This window comes from Micropterus dolomieu, linkage group LG13 (assembly GCF_021292245.1).
Source record: "Micropterus dolomieu isolate WLL.071019.BEF.003 ecotype Adirondacks linkage group LG13, ASM2129224v1, whole genome shotgun sequence".
NCBI lineage: Eukaryota > Metazoa > Chordata > Actinopteri > Centrarchiformes > Centrarchidae > Micropterus > Micropterus dolomieu.
The window spans coordinates 13467189-13489391 of record NC_060162.1 but is presented as its reverse complement, the minus strand read 5'-3'; the positions used below and the strand labels follow the sequence as shown (position 1 = coordinate 13489391).

The 22203-nt window shown below is 38.6% G+C and overlaps 2 protein-coding genes across 3 annotated transcripts; one reads left to right on the top strand and one right to left on the bottom strand.

Moving 5' to 3' along the window:
• Positions 1-360: 360 nt before the first annotated feature.
• On the bottom strand, positions 361-8373 carry coq4 (coenzyme Q4 homolog (S. cerevisiae)). The gene is made up of 7 exons (XM_046067777.1): positions 7809-8373; positions 7021-7176; positions 4996-5092; positions 4808-4910; positions 4511-4640; positions 3267-3360; positions 361-1998 (listed from the first exon to the last, which is right to left on the bottom strand). The coding sequence occupies exons 1-7, from the start codon at positions 7873-7875 to the stop codon at positions 1815-1817; spliced, it is 831 nt and encodes a 276-aa protein (XP_045923733.1). The 5' UTR covers positions 7876-8373; the 3' UTR covers positions 361-1814.
• Positions 7987-20286, top strand: traf2b (Tnf receptor-associated factor 2b). 2 transcript variants are annotated; one of them, XM_046067775.1, is made up of 11 exons: positions 7987-8133; positions 12499-12701; positions 13771-13849; positions 14086-14184; positions 16181-16342; positions 16427-16501; positions 17007-17078; positions 17697-17921; positions 18015-18318; positions 18581-18729; positions 18828-20286. In XM_046067775.1, the coding sequence occupies exons 2-11, from the start codon at positions 12526-12528 to the stop codon at positions 19044-19046; spliced, it is 1560 nt and encodes a 519-aa protein (XP_045923731.1). In that variant the 5' UTR covers positions 7987-8133; positions 12499-12525; the 3' UTR covers positions 19047-20286. The 2 variants fall into 2 exon arrangements, with proteins under 2 accessions (XP_045923731.1, XP_045923732.1); XM_046067776.1 differs by having other exon boundaries at positions 8007-8545.
• The last annotated feature ends 1917 nt before the right edge of the window (positions 20287-22203 follow it).

Genomic DNA, 22203 nt, shown 5'->3' with positions numbered 1-22203 from the left:
ATCCGACAAAGAGCCAATTTTGTTACCAAGGTCACATTAAGGTGAAGTAGAACAGAATTGAACGCCTCTGCTATTTCTCAGAAAATTTCAAAGACAACCACTAGAGGGCAGCAATATCAAATTAACCGACATCATAAACGTGTGCTCTTGATGATGCCTGTCTGATCAACAAAGTCAGAAAGTTAAAAATGTAATTCCAGGACCTCGGACAGCTACGGACTTACAATTACACCAAAACCATAGACTGTATAAAAAAAACTCAGACAGCAAACTTTTAATTGGGCACATAAATGGTACCTATTGAATGAATTTAAATAAAGAGAACTGACATTTAGTTTTAACATCAGTGAGAGACAAAGACTGGATGCACTCATATTTTATTTCAGGGTTATGGAACTATCAATGAAAGCAACATGCTGACATTAAGAAGTGTGAAGTGACCTGGAACAATTTGTTCCTCTGATACCAGACACAATATGTGAGTGGGGGACAGTAGGCGATGAGACAAAACAGGAAAAATGAAACACTGAACCTGAAATAGTAACTTCACTGTCTCACAATAATCAGTGGTATTTATATCGAAATAAGGCATCACTGGTAGCACTATTGTTCATTAACTGTAAAGTACACTGCAGCCCTACATAAAAACACCGTCACGGTTATTACCTCCTTTTATAAATGATCATTTTAAGACAAATTGTCATTTTTTCTAAGAAATGTTATGTTACTATTAAGACAGAATTGATTTGAGTAGCTTCAGGATGTTTAAGTTATAAGGTGGATTCCCCAGGATGTTACAACTCCAGATATTTCTTGTGATTTCAGTAGAGATATGTCTATGTCTATAAAAACACCTTCCTATAAATGCCATTGTGGAGAAATGGCCTGATTTTAATTTATAATGTTATCTCTTTTAGGACTTGTCATACATAAAAGAACCTTAAAATTTTATTTATATAATACTGGGGGTAATTATAAAATGCCAAGTAAACATCACAGATTATGTTTGTGCAGTGTTTATAGCAAAATGTGGATGTAAAGTAAAACTATGCTAAACATATGATGCAACAGGTGTTTAACGTAAAGGTTCTGAGCTGTGAAATTACCCATTTACATATTTAAATAATGACCCTGAATTTGGTTTTCACCAGGAAAATGTTTTTAGCTAGAAAAATGAAAGGTTATTTTTTGACCCTGGATTTATTTACAGTGTACACAATTAGACTTCCTGTTAACGTCATTATTACTATGAAAAGGAGAGGCATTTATTTATTTAGAATAAAGATAAAACAGTGAGTCAGATAACAGTAGCAGCTGCACTTTCCCACCCATACAGTAAGTGTTAATGCAACTGCAGGTGCACAACCCTTCTTCTTAATAATTTGACAGCTGTATTAAAAAAGAAAAATGGTCGGGAAAATACCAATTTAACAACTGAAGAAATATTTGTAATAAATTATAATATTGAATATAAAAAAAGATTACTTTTTGTGAGATCACGCCAGTATATGGGTATGAGTATTTACAAACATAATTCAGTTTTTAAATGTATTTTTGTCACACACTCAACAACAGATGGAGACTGAACATGACCTGGCAACCTAGACCAGGAGCCCTACAACTTCACTCAAGTGATGATTCATATTTCAAAGTAAAAACTGACTTAACATGATGAAAGATGCAATCAGGATGTAAGCATGTAAGATGCAAGTATGAAACTTCGCCTTTTCCTCAGTAGTTAATAATATCCTTCTCATAAAGAACTTCCAAAGTAAAGCACATCAAAGATTTCTGGTTCGCCTGCTAACACAGTTTCAGTTGCTCTTCTTCTTAGTGGCACTGAGTATGACAGGAGGCGGTTCTATGTTGAGCTCCTGTCGCAGGTCTTCAAGGCTTTGCTCCCATCGTCTCTCGTAGAAGATGCTGAGGATACAGCGAGACCGCTGACCATTCTGCAGAGCCCAAGGACCCAAGGACGTGAACAGCAACTGTAAACGGCTGGAAGATGATAAAAGGAAGAAACATTTTAGCATGATACAACAAATCTTTTTTATTTTTAATAAATGAGCCATAGCCCAGTTCCCCAAAAACATGGAAGTTCATGTTTATTGAATGAGGAAGCATTAATGATTAAATTAACAGCATTTACCAGGAGTGTTTCCTCTTACGCCTCTGTGGTACTACAGAGCTGGACAAAAGCATAATCAATGTTTATAATATGTTAATCATTTCTTATTGATCTAGAATTTACCAGGCCACAATGTCATCTGAGTTGGGCTAATGCTTTTAAATGTTTGCATTTGTTCTGTATAGGATAAAAGTGCCAACTTGTGGGCCTACGTAACTTAAGAAGCCAAATTCAGGACATAAAAGACTACAATGCAGAGCTGAAATGATTAGCTGGAGATGGTCATCCTTTACAAATTTCTGATATTTGTATAAAACAAACGGTTAGTCAAGAAAACAATCTGCAGTAGGGTTGTTCCTATTGGTGATTGGATCGCTTATCGATGACTGAAGGGATGATCAGCGATTGGTTTTTCATGCGCTGATCTTAAGGCGATTTTAACTAACTCTCCATCAGAAATAAGATGACATAAAAACAGTAGCTATCTGCATCCCACTGCAGTGTTTCCCATTCATTGATTTATTTGTGGCAACATAACACGCCACAATATCAATGCTGATGGCCACATACAATATTCTATTTAATATGAATAAAATCATAATTCATTGTGAAGCTGCGCACAGTGCATAGATTGGCTAAGCACCTCCGCTTGCTCCCTCCCTCTCTCTCCCTCTCAAAAACACATCGTAACGGAGCCGTATGTTTATCGAAAAACTAATGCATTGCAGTTAACTCTGCGGCGCCACAGTTACACAGTAATTCTGTCGGAAACACTGCATTGTGCATTTACAGATGTTTCTGGTGGTTTCTCTTAAAGCTAATAAGCCTGTTTCTTCCATGCTGGCATTTCACTGACTTGCTGCAACGAAACACCGCAACCTGGCAATCAGATCAGCAATTGGTGATCTCAAGCAGATGACTCGCTACTGAAAATTGCAGCCCTACCCCCGAATGACTCCGCTCGGTTCGTTGCTGTGAGTGTACAGAAACTTGGGACCATGCTATGAGTGTATGAAAGACTTTATTGAGTCACTGACACTAACTACCTCTACACACACTGCTACAGAGCTCACTCAGAGCCCTGCTGGTCCAGTATTGTGCTGAAGTTCAAATTCTGGTAAAAGCGCTGATGTTGTACCTGGCATTCAGCCGGAATGGTCCCAACACAGCTCCAAGAGCACACATGGGAAGCCCAGTCTGAGCAGCTTCGAACCACTTCACTGCCACCTCACCTGAAAGCAGGGACAGAGAAACAAAGAAATTTCCAGATTATAAAGGAAAAAAGGAGAAGAGAAAACCAAAAGTCAGTTTACAGTTAAGTGTGTCAAAATCAGCTACTGTGGTGAAACCCTTTGGTAAAACATTACTTTTTCCTCCGCACCATAACGTTTTTGCCCAGTTCATTGTGATACAGAATCAATCCACTTGTCTGTTGTCAAACAGAAAGCTCCTATCAACAATTCATAGGAAGACATTTGAAAAGCAGGAAATGGCAGCTGGAAAGGAAAACGTGGGAGACACACAATAAAGTTCTGGTGAGAATTTCATTGTTCTGTCAGCAGTCGAACGTGTGGCTCCAGATGTGTCCATCTGGTTTTGTTTGCCATGCATACAATAAAGACTTGGGCACATCATTAACTCATTGCACTATTAAAAAGTGCTCAGCTATCAAGCTTCAAAAAGTAATTTTCCCAGTAAAATATTTTCCAGCACCTCTGTCTTCCCTTGTCTTGAACACACCATTTTTGGTAGGTGTAGCAACCACCAAATTTAAAATGAATTGTTTTCGACCCTGTCTGGCCGTCCAACGCGGAACAGAAAAACGAAATTACAAATTGGGCAGTAGGCTACTTGAAGCAGTGTTCCTGCCTCAAAAAAAGCACGGCACTTACACTCATTATATTATTTAAATAAATTCTTACTTATCTTTTTTGTCTTATATTTATATGTTGGGTTCAGGGGTCATGGCCTTAACAGTCGTATATCTTTAAGCTAAAGCGTCTCCCTTTGTTTTAGTATATTTTATGCACACATTTGTCACTGTCGTGCCATCTGTAACGTTTAGATAATGGCTTATTATCTGGATGAACTTGAGTATTGAATGTTAGAACATTTTTAAGGGCAAAATCTGAACGATCCAGACCAATTTTCATCTATGTGTACGCTGATGTGCACATTGATTACTGTTACTCTCCAAAAGCATGGATATATGTACTTTAGTTTTACTACTATTGAACCAAATGTTCTCAGGGGGCATCTCCCCAAACCCTCCTAGTGGGGCAAGAACTCCCATCTACAATCCTGGCTATGGCCCTCATCTGAAGTGTAATGTCTAATATCTTATCTGGGTAGCATTTTCAGAATTGGTAACGCCTGACTCACCCAACATGTTGGTGGGCATGCCCAGCAAGGTATGCAGCAAATCATGGACCTCTCTGTATCTCTGCATGACGTAAGCTAGCTCCTCATTGTCCACAAACTTCACTTCCGCCCTCGAGTCAGGGGTCACATGCTGACAGAATAGGAAAGTGAATGCATGAGTGAATAGGAAAGAAAAATGTAAAAAGGAGGGAATTCTGAGGGCATGCGTTTATCTTGATGAACTCAGTGATAATAAAAGTTCAAACAAGTATAACATCTCTTTGTAGGGAGTTTTACAGCATATCAGAGAACGCTCACATTGTCCTCCAGAAAACGGAAGTATTCTCTCCCAAAAGAGCCGTCAGGCAGTGACGCCATCTTGCTCAAATCAAGTGTAGACAGCCGGATCCTGGGCCTTTCACTGCAAAAACCAGTCAATAACGAGTGAGACTAAATCTAATTTCATTCACAGACAATCGTCAGCAAGTTACTGAACAGAGACTCACGTTAGGACAGAGTAGCCTTCGGGATCGTTTCTCATCCTGTCCCTGAGCTTTATCAACGCTAAGTGTCCCGTAGTCTCTCCAAGCACTGCAACCATGTCTGTAGGGAGAGTTAAATGGTATTAAATGTATTATAAGGAGATTTTCTAAGATGCTGCTTCTAAACCTACAATCTAATATTTGATTACCCCAAATTACTTTTCTACTTTCTCATTTTATGGCTTATCAAATGTGTGCAGTTTGTATTAAAACAGAGAGCGTAATAGAGCTGGATTTCCTAGATACTTGATTTAAAGGGGCACTCCCCGGTCAGTTTACTCATCACAGGAGTCTTAATCAGCCAGTAAAAACAGATGTTCAGTAGTTTCTGTGGTTCAGACATGTCTGTGGCGATTATTAAAAGCAAGAATGTGAAGCGCCATTAAGGTTACAAGTCAAAGCACAGAGCATTATTTGAACATACGCACTCAAACCTGAACTGCGCGCACAGAAAATAAAGAGCCAATATAACTGATCCACCAGAAATGAGAGTCTCAGTGTTTTTGACGCTATTTCAAATAATACTTTGGGATTTTTAAATACCCTAGTATTCCGTTACACCCTGATACTGCCCAAGTCTAGCAGAAAGGGTCAGATGTTATTAAATTATGTTACTGTTATAAAAAAGGATCCAGCATGTTTGAAGATCCACTGATGATAAGGACTAGAAGTCAGGAGTCGCCCCTTTAAAGACACCTGCAGTCTCTAAACTAAATGTCACAAGACAGGTGTTAGTGCTCTCTTCCTCCTTGTAAGTTTCAGGCTATTTATTCTCAGTACTGTTTCCAAGGCATTTTGAAGTATATACAGTAACAGTGTTCTCCAGAGAATAAAAGCTTGAGAACTGTACTTGAAATGTACACGAGAAAAAGGACCTCAGGTACAGTCCCGACAGTTGGTTTCATTTTACTAAAAAAGTATATATATGATGAAGCACTCTTTCAAGTTCCTCTAATATGAACTGTGAAACAAAGGCTTGCTGTGACACAAGTATCAGTTGCAGACTGGATCACATTAGGTTTAATCGTCATACTTTTTGAAAGGCTACCAGATAGATGAATGTTGTAGAGCAGCAACAAAATATGTCCCTTGCATCCTTTTCCGTCCTGTGCTATTTTGTTCTTTATTTGGTGAAAATCTATAAAAACCACAAAATCTGTGATAAACATGTCTGTGTAATAAAATACTTATTAAAGAAGTATTGCCCAAAACAGCAATGACGCGACCAAGTCTCTGTCTTAATTTAGTCATGATGGATACATTTCAGCATTTATTGGCAGAGAGATACATTTGACACAATTTATTTCCAAAAGTTGTAAAGCAAATTTGTTGAGTTGAGCTTGAAGGTTCATTCTTGACCTTGGAAACAGATGTTTGACTAAATGTTCTAATCACAAGGGTCACTTACTTGTTTGTTTTTCTCCAGAACTTTAATACACATTTTGCGGCCTTCATCTGCAAAATCCATCTGCTAGTAAGGTTTTAAGCTCAGAAAAAGTAAATGAACATTTTTGTTGTTTGTTTTTATTTGAAGAAGCTTTAGAAGATATGAATAGTTTAATTAGTTTTACTGTGATTAAACCAGAGTAATGGATATCTATGCTGCATGTAGGAAAGCACGCAAACAGGTACGATTGGTATTTAATGAATTTCCAAAGTTTGGAACATTAGGCGATTTCAATTGTACCACTATCATGAGCGCTATCTCCATATCTGACAGTTGGTTGTTACTGACTGGACTGTGCTACATCCTTTTCTCTTCATGGGAAGGCTTTTTTGGCATATTGCTTCATTTGGGTAGGAGAACTACAGACAGGAAAGGCAGGGAACAAGATGGGGTTGACGTGCAACAAACGTCCCCAGCCGGAGTCAAACCAGGGCGTTGCAGTTATAGGGTACGAGTGAGAAGGCATGTTTGATGAAAATGTGATGAAAAAGGAAAGCACAAACAAATGCAGCCTGCGCTCCATGCTGATGTGCGAGTCTCACCATGTCTGTAGGGGTTCTGTAGTGCAGCAACACCAGACCCAAGTGCCAGTAGCGCTTTCTGGATGGGGGTGGTGTGGATATGTCCAGGATACAGCCCATCATAGAAGGCGTCTGTGAACTGAGTGGTACTAAGGTGCAGCCGGTGGGGACACACAGCTGACACAATGGTGGAGCAACATTAGGAACATTTACACAGCTGGACCAAGACAATCTACTAATGCAAGATATACATTTGTTTTATTGATAATGATTCATATCAAGGCAAAAACCTCTGATGTGCTCTATAGAAGTCGGCAATTTACTGATGCAGGTGTAGTATACAATACAGCACATGTCACGGGACCAAGACTGAGGCAGAGTGTGCTCATGTTTCAGCGAAAGAGGTTACAATGAACATAAACAGTGTTTAGTATTTGGGGGGAATCTGAATGTGATGTCATTTGTAAGATTTTATGGCAAAACAACTAACTTTCATACAGCTTGTCCTGGAAAAACAATCGTATCTGACTAATTGTTGATATAAGCTAAGCTACAGTCTCATTACTGATATTTATCTGACTAAATTAAGGTAGCTAATGTTAACGTTCCACAGGCAATTTAACGTTAGCTGAGGTTCGTGTAAGTTAACGTTACCGTGCCCTCTCTGGTAGCTCACGTTAGGCTTCGACATTCATTAATTTCCACATTAAACTGTTAAATTAATCTTACATCTAACCTAGCTACATGTATTTAAAAAGTAGGGGTGTATTTTCGCTTTGTCAAATAACGCAGACGATACCAACTCATACCTTTGGAGAGCAAAACGCACTGGCGCTGACTGAACCGATGGAAAGGTTTAGCTACGTGCAGCCACATTGTGAAACGCTACTGCGCATGAGTCATTGGTCCACCAGTTCTCTACTCCGGGACAGCCCTGGTGAAGGGGTGGGGTTATTCAGTTCAAACTGAAGAGAGAAAATGACTCACTCCGCTCTCCGCGGCTGTCTTACATGCATAAAATGAACGCATGTAGCAGTAAAATTGTAAATATAGCTAAAGGTTGAGTTGCCCTTCTCATGCGAAAGCAGACAAATTGTTTCGTTTTCAGGCTGTCGGCAGAGACACGACGCCAAGGTTAGTTAGCTGAGCTGGTGTTTCTGCTTGCTAGATGACTAGCTTAGCAGTTCACTAACTGAGTAAATTAGTTAAGCTAAAGCCATATTAAAAGGGTTACAAAACACTGTCTAACGGCTAACGTTAGCTACTTAAAGTTGTGTAGCTCATAAAAAACAAGAAGTAAGGTTAAATGCTAGGTTACTCCATTGCTTGTTTTACCCCGATAACAAAAATACAAACAGAAGTTAAGATAAATAAATAACTGCAGACATTATTCGTTAGAGTAAGATAACGACTACAATCAAACTGGCTGGGTGCAGCTGTTTTATAACCACAACCAGTTTAGATAGACTGCTGACGCGTTGGGGGTGGGTGTAGCATATAATACTCGGTTAGTTTGGTCTTCAAACAGGCAGTCTTTTCAAGCACGGTGAGTAAATATCCTGGTTTGGTTTCAGTACAGTCTCGTAACGAGGTTCAGACCTAGTCTAGAAACCCTTGGTTGGAGTAAAAGACAAATACTGACCAAGAACATCATGGTGAACGGATAAGGGTGCCTAGAGGGAGCATACAGAGCAGGGGTTGTTTATTTCTTCTACAACTAGCTTTATAAAGTAGTCAGGAAAGACTGTTTGTCTGTGGTCTTTATTTTTGTTTTGATTGAGAATGCAGCTCTTGGTGTTGGTGATACTTCTTCCAAAGACATGATTGTTAAAGTTTCCACAACTGTAACTTAGAAGGCCAGATGAATGTAATGTTCACAGTTCAAAATCCAAAGTCATTTTATTTTTATCACTTCTCAGTCTTCAGTGTTTAGGTATGTTTGTGCTTAATGCATCACTGCATTCATGTTGCTTAAACTCTTGTTTCTGACATTTTCAGCTGTTTTTTTCAGCTTGTTTCTGACATTTTCAGCTGTTTTTTTCAGCTTGTTTCTGACATTTTCAGCTAAAGTGTACAAAGATTCTGGTGTGTTTATTAGTCTTTTCTGGACTGGAGTGTGACAAAGAAAACCAGCAAAGTTTTTTAAGTGAGATTGGCTGATTTAATGATTGTTTTCACTGCATTTTTAATTGATACCTTCTCAAGGTTTCTATGGTTGCATAAACTAAACAGCTTGGGTGTACTTTTAAGGCTTGGCTCATTGTTCACTGCATGGCTGTTCATGTTACTAACAGTGGTAAATGACTTATTTATTGAGTAGTAGAACGTTACCCTTTGTGTTGCAGTTGGACAGGTCTGGAAAAAGACAACGTATATGATTGTGAAACAACAGTTTTATTACGGTATGCTGTAACAGGGAAGAAATATTAGGCTAGTCATCATGTCACTTGTATGTGACTTGTCAGATAGGGATTCAGAGAATTTAAACATGTGAGTTTCCAGTGATAAACATGGTTGGAGCTTTTCTAAGAAATGAAATATGACACTTCCTGCCTTAAACTGGGTTTGTATTGAGGTTGATATTAAGTAATCTAGGTTAGAGTTAGGCAACTGAATAATGACTGATCATTATTCTAGAGAATTCAATTCTGTTTCACTCTCCATGTAATGTGACTTCACATTGAAATTGGAAACATTTATTTAGAGTATTTTTTGACAGACTCATACAAAAATTATGCATCAACATTATTTCCTTCTGATAGAAGCGTAACAAAATGTCAGTATCAGTAAAGTGTTTGCCAAAATATTATGTGGTGAATACAGTTAAAATACTTTGTAATTTTAAAAGTTTGGGTTAAGCTAATAACCTTATCTTAGCACAACTGCTTTTAAATGTTTATTATATGAAAAAGGAAGAGAAGATGCCAGGAGTATGAATGTTGTATTGTTTGTAGCTTGAATGATTTCTGTTATTACTAATGGCTGCTAACACATTACTGGTCATAAGTTCACTTGGGAAAATGTAAGTCTCATGATAGGCATGAGGACTAGCTATTAGTCTTGTGATCATGAGATTTACATCATAACTCATTCTGCAAAGATCATTATAAATAAGATGTGAGGGATGTGAGGTTTCAGTGTTTGTGCTGTTACTGGAATGAATTTGTGGGGGACAGTGAACTTTTTAGTTTGCTTGGTTTCATTTATCTTTTTTAAGTTTTGGTCTAACAGGAACATTTAATCCCACTTCCCTACATAACATCCACTTGATTTCCTGAGGCTAAGAAGGGAGTTCACCTAAAAGCAGATTCAGATATTTCCTAGCTTCTAGTCTACAAAAAGTCCACTAAAGCTCTCATGACCAGTGAAGCACATTGAGTAAGCCTATTACAGCATTATACCAAAATATGGTATTTACCTCCACCTAGTGCAAAGAGGCAGCCTTACCCCTACCCAATTTTAGGAGAAGGTTGAAATTAACTTCTTCCTGTGCGTTTTTGTCATTGGCATTTCGATAGTGAATATTTAAAAAAGTTATGTGTGAGTTCTTTAAGATATGCTTTCACTCAAGGAAATGAAAAGGTGGAGACAACACTGCTCAAAGCTTTTTGGCTTACACACTGTATAGAGTTCAAACCAGATAAACTACATATTATCATACAGCCTTTAAAAAAGAAGAATGATTTCAAAGATTAGATAGTCATGACATGCAAATCTGCAGTTTCCGGAGACATTTAATATGGTGGCATACTACTTGTATGCATACACATAGTATACCATTTTCTGCAGGTGTGAGTAAAACTAAACCCAGTTAGGCACCGTGACAGAGAACAAACAGTCGTGTGCATATTTACCAATGGAGTGTTTGCTGTGGGTTTGTGGGAATATGTCAGTATATGATGACATCTGCTTGTTTATGAGGAAAACAGCCCACACACATTTTCCCATAAGGGGATTTTTTATAAATAAGGTAGCACTAAGATAAGATAAGATTAAACATACTTGGAACATACATTTCTAAAAAGTTAAATTTACAGCGTGAAAGTTTACTAAGGCGTGAAAGTGAAAGTACTATATAAAAGTAGGTCTACTATTACCACTATGATGTGACTATCATTGGTACATTTACCGTTGGAGAAATTTAGGTTCAGTCCCTTGCAGCGATGCTTCTGGCTAAACTGTTGATAAGGAAATTAGCCTGATAAGGGGTAAACATGCATAACCAGCCAAGTGTGTTGTAAGCCTTGTCATGGTTCATAGCTTTTAAAGTTTGACACAGAGGCAGAAAGTCCTGTTGTTGAGGTCACTTTTGACGTTGTTGAATTTTATACTGATTGTTGTGGGACATACTTGGTGCAACAGACAACAGAGTAGACTTTTGCACCAGTTGTGAAACTTTCAGACACGTTCTATTTGCAGCGTAACAGTGCTTTGCTACCATGGAAGACTTGATACAAAAGTTCCTCCTAGCACATAGCATTACTAGAAGGTATAAAACTGCGGTCTTCTGGGATCTTATTTAATCCGTGATGTACTGACGTGAAAAAAAAATAAAAAATGTTCACCGTCTTCATTTTGCCACAGTGTTTCTTGATACTTCCACCAGATGGCACCACAGTAAGGAATACTCAAATGACCTAAACCCTTTTTATACAGTCTTTGCTTAAACCGTTGCATTTACACAGATACCATACAATAAGGTCATTGTTATAAATATTGTGACCACGGCAACTTTGATCCATTGTGCATTGCGTTGTACTCCACGTCTTGGGCAGAACATACAGCGACCACTAGATGGCAGCTCAAGCACGATTATTAGCCTTGTGTAGTTCCTATTTAATAAAATCCATCTTTTGAGTAGTGAATGGCATACCTATGTGAGTGCAAGTGTAGCATGTAGCTTGAGACCATTGTCCTTTTCCTGAGACATAGCTGGATACCACGGTCCCCAAGCAACAACGTTTGGAAAACTGGAGGTTTTCTTTTTTTTAAATCGCTGTCGTTGCTCAAGAAAAACACACCGACAAATCGAACACATGGCGGTGCTGTAATCAGCGGCTTTATGTTTTGGCATGAACTGTAACAATGGTGATCTGTTGTGAAGAATCTGTCATCAGTTTGTCTGTTTTCACACAGTTCAGTACCTCGCTAATAGATCTTACTTGCACACATCTCATGTAGGTTTCGTTGATAAGGCAAGAGTTTTGTGAAGACTAGCCATTTGTATTTTACTTGCACACAGGTTCCATTGTAGCCCTAATGGTTTTACATATTGTTTTGCATTTAATGCAAAAAAAGGTGTTATTTGCATATATGTGGTACCATGACCATTGTGTCTGGCTGTGATGCTGCTGATATTGCACTTTCAGTTACTGAGTGTAACATGTGCTGACACTTCTAATTGGTGTCAGAGTTATACCTACTGGAAATATTCAGTAAGCAATTACCAGGTGGAACTCAAAACATGGTGATTTACGTGTTGTCTGTTTTCACTCACAGGTTATAGCACCAGATTGATGGAGAAGAATGGCCCGAATCTCGTTGGACTGTCCCAACTCTTTACCAGGAATCCCCCTCAGTGTGCTTTCAGTGCCCATGGAGAATAAATACAAATGTCAGCAGTGTCTCCAGGTGCTGAGGAAGCCTGTGCAGGCTCAGTGCGGCCACCGCTTCTGTGTACACTGCTTCAAGCAGCTCACCAGGTAGACTGGAGGTCCTCAGACCACCTTCAACTGTGTGAAATGCAAATCCCCTCTTTCCTAATGCTTAGCCTCTTACCGGACATGCTTCAGCACATCTTGTTTGTCTTATCTCTGCCTGACTCTGGGGATTTTTTTGCACCCAATATAAATTATTGTGCAGACTCATCCCTCACTTGACCGGACTGTAATACTGATGTCAGTGAATCACAAGGACCCATCATCCTGAGTCATTCTTAAGGTGTCCATTGTTTTCTTTTCCACTTCTTTTTTCTATCATACTTTGACAGTAATCATGAAACATAGGTGACAATACAGGAAATAAAAATCATTTTAACAACTATACATAAAACCAAATACAGCAACAAAAAAAAATTAAACTAAGCCTATATAACATGTATGCACTTAAGTCTCATTTTTACTAATGTTCCAACATTCACACAGGCACTTGTTAAGTTTTACATGTACATAGTTGGAAAACTACTAGTCCTCTGTCTTCTTTTGTCGACAACCCAAATATATTCAGTTTACTGTCATAGAGGAGTAAAGAAACAAGAAAATATTCACATTTGAGAAGTTGAAATCAGAGAATTTAGACGTTCTTTAAAAAAAAGACGACTCAAAGCGTTTAATCGATTATCAAACTAGTTGCCGATTAATTTAATAGTTGACAACTAATCGATTAATCGACTAATAGCAGCTGTAGTAGTGAACTTGCACAAAACCTGGAGGGTTTTTTGATGTTTTGAAACCACTACTACCTACGCATGAGAATTCATCATGTTATAATTATAATGTCACATGTATTTTGTTTGTGTGTGTGTTATTCATGTATTTGGCCCCCACCTCGCAAAAACTAATACATTTTTCTCATGAATGTCTCAAAACTTATCCAGGCTTCTTTCACTGCTTTCACTTCATCTGCTGCTTCTTTTACTTCATCTGCTACTGTGGTCCATGTTCGTAAGCAGCTGTTCCAGTAATGGATCAGTAGGAAATATTTCCTGACTGTTGGTGCCTGCCATGTGGGGTTTTTTTTACTATTAAGTCACAAATTTGTTTTGTTTGTCAGTTCTGGGCCAAAGCCGTGTGAAGCCTGCCGCCAAGAGGAGATATATGAGGAACCCATCTCCATTTTAAATAGTAATGAGGTACGTAATGACGTATGCAGCTTGCAGCCAATGTTAGTTTATATGAGACATCTTCCTTGTAATCTGTATACCATCCCTCACCCCCACTCTGTTCAAAAGGAAAAAATACATGACTACAGTCTGATCGGAGTTTCCCCTCACCACAACCTCACACAATGCAACCTTTAATGTCTGTTTTTTATTACAATTAGTGGCTTTGTGAGATCACTGAAGTCTGTTCTTTGCTCACCCACCAGGCATTTCCAGACAATGCCGCCGGTCGAGAAATAGCTAGCCTGCCTGCCAGGTGTTTGAACCAGGGCTGCGATTGGACAGGCTCAATAAAAGAGTATGAGGTGAAGTATAAAGTTTAACTAAGCTGCTTTCTACTTTGAGTGTTTGTCTCTGCCTGCTCCATATTAACCATGTACAAGTGTTAGTTTACTCTGCCCAAACCAGTGCTGTCAGTATTTGTTTATATTTCTTAACTATCAGTAACCGCACAGAGCATACCCTGTGACATATCCTGCATTCCCGGGTCTATTTTTTTTTTTTTCCCCTTCAAGCCTTCAGCTCACATTATGGCTGAACGTGGTCGTGTTGCATGCTGCAGAGAAACAGGAAGTGAAACTTAACACGCTGCCTGGAAAGTCCCTATGTTACCAGCACAGCTAACAACAATAACTCAGTGGGGAAGTACCAGGACATAAAAGGACATTTAACCCGAGATTAGCTTGACTGCTGTTGGAGGGCTAGTTGACCATTACATGATAAAGGAACTGCCTGATTTAGTTCACAAGGGAACTGCTGATTTTACACTTACTGTTAAGACAGTAAAACAGGAACAGGATTAGACATTGAACTACATCCTTCAGACAGACTGTGATTTGGATAATCATAAAAAAAAGCCCCATCACAACCATAAAAGCTGTTTGTGTTCTTGCGTTTGAATGATCGCCATCTGTCCACAATTTTTATTTTTATTGTAAATATGTCTGTGTGGGGTGAGTTACTTTGTGTATTTAAGAGACTTCCTGATGCTAATCCAATGCAAAGGATGTTTGTAGTGCTGTTTGTCTGTTTGTGGTTTTGCTTATGTAGATAGACAGGAAATTTAAAAATGATGTGATGGCAGGAAACATTTAAAATGAGAACACCAGGCTGATGCTCTAGATTATTTTGCATGCTTTGCAAATGTGGCTCTGGTTAGCTCACTGTTTTATTGCGCCACTCAACAAATGATTGCTATGTTGTGTGTTAACACCCACATGTTTGTGTGAAACATTGTGGGCTGCCGTATTAGTCACTGTTGTATGGAAAACAAACGCGCTGCCGTTAGCTAGCCATACACACCCAAAACTCGGTCTTACGAAGCTGGAAAAAAGACTGGTTTCTGAGTGCCGTGGTGAGTACAGGGATTTCACTGGAAAGCTGTTTAAAGATGATTCATTTTGGTTTTTCAGTTCGAGATTTGCCGGTGTCGCATGTGTGAAAAGCACTCAAAGCGAAAAACAGGCTAGCCTACCTGTTATTCTGGGTCTGTGGCTCCATGCGTGCTGTTGGTAGTCATAGTGGAAGAGAATAATTTCCCGGTCCATAAACTCCACCTCATCGAGCTCCGCCCCTTGCCTTTCCCGGCATTTTTTTTTTTTTTAAGTATATTTCTTGGCTTTTTTATAAAATTCTCGGACACTTCTCGGCTTTAAATCTAAAACATCCTTTTTTTTTTCCATTACTTAATTTGTTGTACTTCTACTTTTTACTTTTATTTCCTCATCTTCCAATAGCATGCCACATGTTTGAAAAAGCTCTCTTCATCTCACTGCTTTAGTTCATCATTTGTGTTTTAGCAGTGATATAGTGCAAGTAATTAAATTGTGAGTCTCCGACTGTAAACATCATAATTACATTAATAGTTAGTCATAATTACTTATGAAGTGTACTGTGTTGTTACCTTTCACCATTTTTTTTTTATGCACTGGACATATTCACATACATGATTAAACAGCTTGTTTTTTCACATTTCAACTGTCAGTACATGCTGTACCATACTTTCTCACATGTATGGGTGTGTCTGGCAGTTACAACACTTGTGCAGAACATTTGTTTTGACAATGAGTAACAAGGGCGTATCATCGTTTATATAAAAACAGACAAAAGGTCAGAAGCATTTTTATGATCCGTTTTGACTGTCTGTTGTGTAATATGTGCACACAAATATGCTGTAAAACCATAAAGCTGTCTTTCATTCGATTTAAAAAAGAACAAATTAAACCAGCCACATCTGCTCTGCAGGATAGGGGCAGGCAGTTACAATGTGGTGATAATAATTGATCTGTTCTCCATTTTTAGGCTCAGCATGAAGGTCGCTGTGAATTTGAGCGGGTACAGTGCGACGCCTGCCAAACCTTAATCCTTCGTACGGAGAAGGACAGACATAATGAGAGAGAATGTGAAGCAAGAACACTCAACTGCAAATACTGCAAAGTGACCTTTAACTTTAAAGAGATCAAGGTGAGAGATGGAGGTTATCTAGTGTAAAGACCCAAAATAACATTCTCCTACTCCTTTGTGATTTTATTATTATTTTTATTTTAGGCCCATGATGAGATCTGTCTGAAGTTTCCCTTACAATGCAAGGACTGTGGCAAAAAGAAGATCCCAAGAGAAAAGGTTTGAGCTGGTTCTGAAATTACCCTTTAATTTTCCATATATATATTTCTACGTGGAGTTTAGCTGTATTAAATTTCTCTGCATGGTGATGCTTGATAATGTCCTCTCTAAACAAAGGTTCTTAGTTTTACTGTGTGTTAAAATAAAACTATAAAGAGACAGATCAGGTAGCATCTTTATACTGAACCTAAACATAGAATATATACTGAATATAGCATTTCCAGCAATGCAAACGTGTCTTAGAATAGCCCAAAATGCATGCTAATGATAAGAAAAATACAAACAACAGATAGAACAAGTTACAATGAATTATACCATTAAAAAACAGTTCCACATATTGATCATCTGAAAAGTGAAAGTTTTCTTTCTTATTATGAAATGGCGCTTTAGAATTCCCTTTATTACTACATAGTTTCTTTCTGCCTAAGAATCCTTTCACTTCTCGTTTGTTGGAGCTAGTCTGCTAACTCTAACTTTTGTCCTTTTTTTTTGTCCAAACTTTCAGTTCAATGACCACTGCAAATCTTGCAAGTCAAAGAGTGCCTGTCCATTCAATGAAGTGGGCTGTAAGTCTGTGGTATGTACATTATTCTAATCAAATGTAAAACTTTCATTGTGTTATTATTTCTTTTTATTGAAGCGGGTTGACAAAAATGTTGCTGAAAATAAAATTATGGAGGATGACTTATTTTAAAGGAAGGTTGACAAGTTAACACGTTTATTTTCCAGCTGTGAAATGTCCAGCTCTGTACAAATCTAGGTCACACTTCATTGATAAACAAATCTCTAGGCAGCTGAAACCATATTTTCTCAATTAGCTTCTTACCGTGATCGCTGGGGGTCACAAATGAACATATCCTTTTCTTCTTTTTCAAAACTGTTTTGGTTATTTCACATGAAGGGTTTCTCTATGGGCTGTTCTTGTCCTAGTCAGTCAGAAAAAGATGATTTGACATGCTTCTGTGCACCAAGAGTTGTTGTAGAGTTGTTGTGCTGCTCTCATCTTATTTTCTTTCTTATAGATAGATTTATTACTTTTTGGCAGTTAGGAGCCCAAATTCAGTGGCCAGTCAGGCAAACATGTTACGTCAAAAATTATTTTATGTTGCCATACACGACGGACGTTTTCTCTTGTAGTTTTCAGGTCAGCCCTCATTACAGCAGTAAGTTAAATGAGCTGTGTTGTGTTACTTAGGTAGAGAACGGGAAACTCAGCGACCATGAGCACAGCAGCACCTTGGAGCACTTGCGTCTGCTGCTGTCCATGGTGTTGTCCGTGGCTCGGCCGTGTGCAGACGGTGCTGGTCCTGGGGAGTGGCAGGAGGACTCTGGTCTGGGCCTGTACAGGGCTCCTGAGGAGGGAGTCACTATTGGCTCTGGAGCTGCAGCTTCCGTGCAGAATGTGGACTTGGAAAAAAAGGTGAGTCTCCATGGGTTGAATGGTCTTTGTTAATGTTTATATGTTTTGAATGGGGATCTAAATGTATTTGTTGTTGGTTTGTTTTTTTACCAGGTGAACGCTTTAGAAAACATTGTGTGTGTTCTGAACCGAGAGGTGGAGCGCAGTTCGGTTACGCTGGAGGCTTTCTCACATCAGCATCGTTTAGACCAGGAAAAAATTGAAAACCTCTCCAATAAAGTGCGCCAGCTAGAGCGGACGCTCACCATGAGAGACTTGCAGCTGTCTGAAACAGAACAGCTGGTGCAAGAACTCCAGTTCTGCACGTACGACGGGATCTCTGTCTGGAGAATCTCTGACTTCTCACGCCGCAGACAGGACGCTGTGGCCGGCCGAACACCTGCAATGTTCTCTCCAGGTGAGATGAAAGACATAATCACCACCCATCATGTATTTCATGCTTTTGTGCACGTGGCTTATCTTATGTTCAAGCTGAGGAGGTTATTTTTGAATTTGAGTCAGCTAAGGATATTGTGTGATCATGACTCTTGGCATGTAGTCGGGGGGGAAAATCCACATCACTACACCCTATTTGTCCTTCAGGGAGTGTAACTCCTATTCTCACATGACAATTTTTAGGCTCTGTTTACACTCTGGATTCTTCTTTTTCTTCCTCACAGCGTTTTATTCCAGCAAATACGGATACAAAATGTGTCTGCGTCTGTATTTGAACGGCGATGGGACGGGTCGAGGAACACACCTTTCTCTGTTCTTTGTCGTCATGAGGGGCAAATGTGATGCACTGCTCAAATGGCCATTCAGTCAGAAGGTAGGAAGACATGTAAATGATCTTTCCACACCCATTTTAAGCCACAATAGCCACGATAAATGGCACAAAACAAACCCTCTCTGCATCTCTTTCCCCAGGTGACTCTAATGCTCTTGGATCAGAACAACAGGGAGCACATTATTGATGCTTTTCGCCCTGACGTCACCTCGACTTCCTTTCAGCGACCAATCAGTGAGATGAACATCGCCAGTGGTTGCCCGCTGTTCTGTCCACTGGCTAAACTGGCTGGCAAGAGCCCCTATCTGAGAGATGATACAATTTTCATTAAAGCCATTGTGGATCTCACAGGCTTATAGGGTGTAGACTGTGGAAGTTAGCCCAAATGAAAAAAAACATAATAAATAAATAGAGTACATAAATAAATAATAAAAATATAGCTATATGATTATCTATATTATAATATAGTATGTGACTATGATTATTATATATATATATATTATTATCATATATACACTATACATTAAGATCATCAAAATGTTTTTGAGTGTCACATTATGACATGATGTACAAGGGTGTTTAGTGAATAAATTCATCTGACTTTTAAGAGCCAGTGGACAGACAGCACTGCCATGGCATACCCGTGCTTTATGTACCTTTGGCCATTTGTTATTTTCTTAATGTCTTTTATATTAAATACTTTTGGCAGTAGCTACATCACATATACAAACATCTGACAGCTGTCAGCAGGGGGTAAGGAGACTTGCATAAAGCAATAAGAGCTTTAGTGACATTAAGAACATCCTAATGTGACCCTCTCTGCATTTGATTGAAATCTTATCAATTATATCTTATAACAGATAATACAAATATTTGTATAGCTTTTTATATTATACATTTACATTTATTCATTTAGCTGACGCTTTTACCCATAACCATTATGATTATAATACACAGCTTTGCATTGTGTGGTTTGGCATGTGTCAAATAATGCAAACATAACGTCTCCCTTTACAAGTTTTAAATGATTCTTTTCATTAATATATGTAAATACATATATTTAAATCCCAATCAATATGACCACATAACATTTAATACTGCCCCGCGTAGAGAGACATGTTATCCAACGATATTGTGTCTCGCTGCACCACGTGAACCATTGCGGCTACCTGGAACAGCACATGGTGCTGAACTTAACTCTTAATAAAACAGGTTAACAACTGAAACATAGATGAAGCATGCCACTTTTTATAATATGGATGACTCTTAGTCAGTTAGATCATACAATTGCAAATGAGTCATTTTCTGCCATCAGCTGCTGTAGCCCAAACCTAAACAGTTTTATACATCAAATTTATTGTTTGTGTGTGTTGATGGATATTATGCTTACTACCTAACCTGATTGTTTAATGTATTATTTATGTAAGTGCTTAAATATAGATTATGTTATCTAATTGGGGTACTTGGAATTTGCCATGTATACTCAACCTTAAAAGGTTCAGTGTGTAATATTTAAGAGGATATATTGACCGAAATGCAATATAATATACATACACACAACTGTATTTTCAGTGGTGAATAAAGACCTTATATAGCGAACCGTTATGTTGTTATTACCTTACAATGAGCCATTTCTATCTACATACACCTCCTCTCACCTGGACATCGCCATGTGGCGCCGCCATGTTTCTACAAGAGCCTGAACGGACAAACGGTGCTACAGAATGAGTTTTGTCACTACACGATTCGTACTATACTTACGAAGAAGAAGAAAAACAAGTAACATTAGTAGTACTAGAAGTAGTAGTAGACTGTTTTTTTTAGAAGTAAGAAAAGAAGAAACATTTTGACAAATGGAGGCCCACACATAGTATTTAGCACAAGAGCCAACAGAGCGTGTCAGCTCTTGTAGCTTCTCCTGGGTGCTCGGACAGGGAGGGGTGAGCGGTGCATTATCTTTAGTGTACGTGGGCAATAAAGAAGCATACAGAACTGTGATTCATGCAAAATCACATCGTATACACATTTTGCAAACATGTAATTTGTAGTATGGTTATAACGATTAGTTTGCTGTCCATGTAGAGTGAACTAGATGTCTGCGTGTTGTTTATACTCTCTGATAATGCTAATCCAACACATCTTTGTAGTAGCGTCTACGTTGATTCCACATTCTTACTTAAGAGCACATGAACCCATACTGTAGTCGGAAGAACACCTTCACAACTCGGGGAAATGGGAACATCTGAGCAGTATGTGAATGCACCGTGAGCCGCTGGTTGCAATTCACAGCCCTCACCACTAGATGCCAGTAAAACCTACACACTGAACCTTTAATGCACAAATAATCAGTACATTTTCAATGAAAAATAAATAAATGTGGAATAATTGTTACAGTTGTTTTAATTCAGTGCACGGTGCAGTCTTCACAGCTATGAAGAAATAGACATACTAAAACAAAGGTTTTCATACAGTGGTTTCATGTTGTGAAAAGATCAGTTGATGAAATAGCGACTATTTTGAAATTTGATTAATCATTCAAGTCTGTTTATTTTCCTAGTTCTGGCTTCTCAGTTGTAAGGGTGTGCTGCTTCCTTTTGTCTAATTTAACAGAAAACTGAAAATCTTTGGGGTTTTGGACATCCATAATGAAAAAAATCATTAAAGGCAGCCCTACTAAAGAAGATAAATCCACTTTGAACCAAGGCATTTGATGCATCTTGTACCTACAGCCAGCAGCATCACAGCTTAGACTAAGTTTAAAGTACAGATGAGCTTTATTGTAAATGTGAAACAACAATATGATGTCATCAGGTGAAGATCAACGTCACAAATGGCTTAAGTCAAAAATACCCCAAGAACTGGAGTATCTTTTAATTGCCATTCACCATGCTAATATGTTTATCTTATGACGTTCTCAAATAGCCACACGTGAATGTGATAACTTTCCCCTGTGGGCCACAGTAGGCGATTTTACGTGTCTCTATGACCTGTGAGGCTTTCTGGTGCTTTCTGCTATAGAGTAACTTCACAACCCAGTTCATCAACCGCCTGCAGCAATTGAAACTGTCACCTCTGCAAGTTGTAGAAAATAACCAAACGCTGTGTCACCAAAAAAAAAAAAAACTGTTTGTCAGGCTGGCAGTTAACCCAGTTATTGGTGTACTTTGTGCTGCTGTTAGCCTGTTGTCTCGAATGTGGACATGATATACTGTTACTTTACTTCCTGTTATTGCAAAATGTGTTAAGTGCAATCATTTTTTCAAAACATTAATAAAAAAATATATACAGTGGAATTGTAAAAGTCATAATAGTTATTAGGGGTTATTACTCAGCACGTGAAAACAGCTGTGCAGTTTCTTCTGTTGTTCTGGAGGGAGTTTTATCACGTCAGAGAAAATACACTATCTTGAGTGTTGGGCTTGGAGACTACACTAGAAAGTCTGCGTTACAAATTGGGGTATTGAGTTTCAATATGTGGGCACTTACCGGGCAGTGTGGGTCTAATGAAAATGTGTT